The following is a 5,000-nucleotide window of genomic DNA, read 5'->3' as shown; positions in this document are numbered from 1 at the left end:
GCTGGGCAACATGTGGGAGAACTCAGGGTTGTGCAGGGCAAGACAAAATCAAGAGTAGGGAAGGGACAAATGTGCAGAAAATAAGTAGGGCAGCAAGGTTTGTATTATAGATTTATGGGGGGCAGTTGGATTGTAGATTTGTAAGGGGCAGTTGAATTATAGATTTGTGGGGGGCAGTTGTATTATATATTTGTGGGGGGCAGTTGTATTATAGATTTGTGGGGGCAGTTGTACAGATTTGTGGGGGGCAGTTGTATTGTAGATTTGTAGGGGGCAGTTGTAGATTTGTGGGGGCAGTTTTATTGTTAGATTTGTGGGGGCAATTGTATTATAGATTTGTGGGGGGCAGTTGTATTATAGATTTGTGGGGGCAGTTGTATTATAGATTTGTGGGGGGCAGTTGTATTATAGATTTGTAGGGGGCAGTTGTAGATTTGTGGGGGCAGTTGTATTGTTAGATTTGTGGGGGTAGTTTTATTGTAGATTTGTGGGGGGCAGTTGTATTGTAGATTTATAAGGGGCAGTTGTAGATTTGTGGGGACAGTTGTATTGTTAGATTTATGGGGGCAGTTGGATTGTAGATTTGTTGGGGCAGTTGCATTGTTAGATTTGTTGGGGCAGTTGTATTATAGATTTGTGGGGGCAGTTGTACTATAGACTTGTAGGGGGCATTTGTAGATTTGTGGGGGCAGTTGTATTGTTAGATTTGTGGGGGCAGTTGTATTATAGATTTGTGGGGGCAGTTGTATTGTAGACTGGTAGGGGGCAGTTGTAGATTTGTGGGGGCAGTTGTATTGTTAGATTTGTGGGGGGCAGTTGTATTGTAGATTTATAAGGGGCAGTTGTAGATTTGTGGGGGCAGTTGTATTATAGATTTATGGGGGCAGTTGGATTGTAGATTTGTTGGGGCAGTTGTATTGTCAGATTTGTGGGGGCAGTTGTATTATAGATTGTGGGGGCAGTTGTATTGTAGATTTGTAGGGGGCAGTTGTAGATTTGTGGGGGCAGTTGTATCGTTAGATTTGTGGGGGCAGTTGGATTGTAGATTTGTTGGGGCAGTTGCATTGTTAGATTTGTTGGGGGCAGTTGATAAAATACTGTAGATTTATTTCTAGGGACTGAATCCATAATGTCTGTTTTAGGAAATAAATGGAAAGCGCCAGGACGACAGAAGAAAGAATAGGGGCATTTCGTAATTAAAACAATATCATTTTTAAGTGGGGGGCAACAGTGGGTCCTGTGCAGATTTGAAGTGTAAAGACAGTAGAATAAGGGAGAACATAGATTCGATAGCAGTAATGACGGCAGAGCAGAAGAGTCGGGGAGTGTGCGAGTAAAGTCGGCTTGTCGGAGCCAGCAGTGTGCACAGGTGGCTAATGCCAGACTCCTACAATTATTAACCATTCTCCTCACCGTGCAGATATGACAGGTCCGGATGGGAAGAGGGCGAGGACAGCCTACACCCGGTACCAGACCCTGGAGCTGGAGAAGGAGTTCCATTTTAACAGATACCTGACCCGCAGGAGACGCATAGAAATCGCACATGCGTTGTGCCTATCCGAGCGCCAGATCAAGATTTGGTTCCAAAACCGGAGGATGAAATGGAAAAAAGATAACAAGCTGAAAAGTATGAGCCTGGCCACAGCAGGCAGCGCCTTCCAGCCCTGAGCAGTGGAGGCGAGGACGCCAGGACTGCACCCTTAGCTGCCATGGTGGACACCGCTGCTGGCACTTGCTGGGCACCTCCAGGAGGACAATGGGGGCTCCTGCCCAGATCCCCCCATCCTTTCCTCATTTCTAGCTGTGTACATTGCGCTCAGTCGCCGTGTCGTGCAATGTTTGTGACTGTAAGGAAATGCTGCTTTGTATGGATTACATGGCATGTTCATCCAGGTCCATCCAGGTCCTCAGTGTTGTAACTTATTTATAATTAATGATAATAATAGTAATAATAATAAAACAAAACGTTGGTGATTGGTTTACAGGTCTCACTCTGGTCCAGGACAGGTAGGTTTTATTGATGCACTAAACCCCTATGTATAAGTGTAATTGTCAGCTCTGTGTTCTTGCTTGGTAGTTTGTGTGTTGATAAAGTGTTATTTTGTGACAAGCTCCTATCACAGCACTAAGTGTTGGGGGAGTGAGTGACATGTTGGGCTTTGTCTATTGCCGGTACCTGTATTGTCTATCTGCCCTGGGGATTTGCCAAAACCATTGTTGTATTTGTACTCATATTAAAAAGAAAGGTTTCTCTTATTTGTCAGATGTGTCTTGTCTGTTTCCTTCTTTTCCTTATGGCGCATTGTATCTTTTGATCGCCTCAATGTAAGGATATAATCATATGTATACCTTATGTACATGTAAATATTTATATAGAACAAGTACCACTTAGAAGGAGGTCAAACGAATATTTATCGTCAAGATCAATCGAATCGATTTACCTAGTGATGGAAAAGTTATAAAAAAAAGTTTCGGAAAACTTCCCAAACTATCAAAGCACTTTCACTCCACCCTTCCACATATTGAGAAACATTCTGGTCACACATCCAAAGCACAAGATGCTCAATAAGTTTGTGTAACAACTAGTGAAAGCCTAGTGAGAGATGATCAGAGATGATCCACTTACCCCAGCTTGCTGGGCCTGCTGGCGAGGAGAGGGCAGCCTGACGTCCCAGTCCCTATTGCTATTTTAGTGGAGGCAAACTACACCCAAAGTAGGTATGACATTTACATGTCAAATGGGTACGGTTTTATCTAGAAGTTAGATCGTAAAAATGGCCCAGACCTCAGACAGATACCCCCTCACTGGCTCTCAAAAGTCACGTGAGCTCCATAAACTTAGGTTTATGGTTTTAGGGAGTTGACAATGTACAATATATTTCACATTCTCCACAATGTTAAGTGACAGTTTAACTGGCTTGTGAGGGACGCAGCCAGGGAGGATTGCAGCAGATGAGCTGCTACAGGGACTGGCACACACACGGCAGCCTTCCTGCCCACTGCACAGGACCCGGGGCTGGCGGCAAAAAGTAAGTGATATAGATATATGCCCGATATTTACACTAATGTCACCAGGTTATGTCCGCATGTGCAGGAGGCATCGTGATTAATGATACAATTGTCTGAAAGTGTGTGGGTCGCTGGCAGATGTGACGAGGATCGATCGATCAGATTGCATGTGCGATATATAGATATAGTGTTATACAATGGAATCTACTGTAGCGCAAATAGTTAATTCTAAACATAAACAATGTTATTGCAAAAAAATAATGGCATGTATTGTCGCAGATAAATAATTATGAGATTCATAGAAGGTTACAAATAATGAGATAGATAGATAGATAGATAGCTAGATAGATAGATATGAGACAGATAGATGATAGATAGATAGATATGAGATAGATAGATAGATAGATAGATAGATAGATAGATAGATAGATAGATAGATAGATAGATAGATAGATATAGGATATATAGATAAATAGATAGATATGAGATAGATAGATAGATAGATAGATAGATAGATAGATGATGTGAAAGATTCGATTGTATCCTGTATTTGTGTGTCAAACACTTTTCTTATAACTGGATACAATAAAATCATCTATAAATACTTCAGCTGATAAGATTGTGTGCTATAATAGATAATAAATATTTTTAATATATTGGTAAGATGTGAAAGATTTGGGCTGGGGTAAAACATTTAGATGACTACATGTTGATAAGGTATTTACAGTTAATTAGCAGATGCAACATCTGTTGTGGCTTCTATCGTGTTCTTAAAGTTCACCTCACTATGTGTCAAGAGAAATGGATTTAGTAGTGAATTACAGATGACGGATCGTCTATGGGAGTCGTTTAGCGAGTCAAATTACAATCGGAATACTGTATCGGAATACTGTGCTGAAATCGGTGGATGAATAGAGTTTCTTACATTCAATTTTTTCTGTGTTTATAGTTTAGTTTAGTAGACTGAAATTGCAATTGTATATTGAAGATCCCAATCCCCCTGACTGCAGATGATTGCGGCAGAGATTGCAGAATGAGGGGAGTCTGGGGGGAAGGGAGGGCTGGGGGTCTGTAGGTGCACTGCTCCATGAGGATGGTGTGCTGTAGAATAAACAGGAAGACGGGATATGGCTGCACACACAACTGCTTCTCACTGGCTCACTGTTTGCTTCAACGTTTGCTCTTCACAGATTTAAATATGTCCAAATAAAGGTGATTTATTTTATAGCCATGAACAGATATAAAGCTACAAAATAAATTCTTACAGAATGTGTCTTGTAGAAATGTGTGTATATGTGTGTCTGAATTATTAGTGTGCGTACGCACATATCTCCACTATTATCTATCTATTATGCATCTATCTCACATCTATTTATCTATCTAATATCTATCTATCTATCTATCTATCTATCTATCTATCTATCTATCTATCTATCTATCTATCTATCTATCTATCCCATATCTATTTTCTATCTATCTATCTATCTATCTATCTATCTATCTATCTATCTATCTATCTATCTATCTCATATCTATCTATCTATCTATCTATCTATCAATCTATCCCATATCTATCTATCTATCTATCTATCTATCTATCTATCTATCTATCTATCTATCTCATATCTATTTATCTATCTATCTATCCTATATATATATATATATATATATATATATATATATATATATATATATATATATATATGTATAATATCTATCTATCTATCTCATATATATCTATCTATCTATCCCATATATATATATATATATATATATATATATATATATATATATATAATATCTATCTATCCCATATATATCTATCTATTATCTATCTATCCCATATATATATCTAATATCTATCTATCTATCTATCTATCTATCTGTGTACCTATATAGTCTGTGTGTGTCAGAATTATTGTAGTGTATGTGTGTATACACATATGTATATAAACTATCTATCCATCTTTCTTTCTCTTTTTCTTTTATTT

General features: G+C 38.9%; 1 protein-coding gene and 1 long non-coding RNA gene across 2 annotated transcripts in view; one reads left to right on the top strand and one right to left on the bottom strand.

Moving 5' to 3' along the window:
- HOXB5 (homeobox B5) overlaps positions 1-2,240 on the top strand; it is a 3,126-nt gene extending 886 nt beyond the window's left edge. Inside the window, exon 2 of the mRNA XM_069755708.1 lies at positions 1,421-2,240. Within this exon, the coding sequence (XP_069611809.1) occupies positions 1,421-1,668 (248 nt within the window). The 3' untranslated portion in view covers positions 1,669-2,240. The remainder of the gene's footprint in view (positions 1-1,420) is intronic.
- Positions 1-2,725, bottom strand: part of LOC138664777 (uncharacterized) — a 12,224-nt gene extending 9,499 nt beyond the window's left edge. Inside the window, exon 1 of the long non-coding RNA XR_011318385.1 lies at positions 2,627-2,725. This is a non-coding gene — a long non-coding RNA (uncharacterized lncRNA). The remainder of the gene's footprint in view (positions 1-2,626) is intronic.
- Positions 2,726-5,000: the final 2,275 nt, after the last annotated feature.

Source organism: Ranitomeya imitator, chromosome 2, assembly GCF_032444005.1.
Source record: "Ranitomeya imitator isolate aRanImi1 chromosome 2, aRanImi1.pri, whole genome shotgun sequence".
In the NCBI taxonomy this organism is placed as follows: Eukaryota; Metazoa; Chordata; class Amphibia; order Anura; family Dendrobatidae; genus Ranitomeya; species Ranitomeya imitator.
This window is presented reverse-complemented; position numbering and strand designations above follow the sequence as displayed.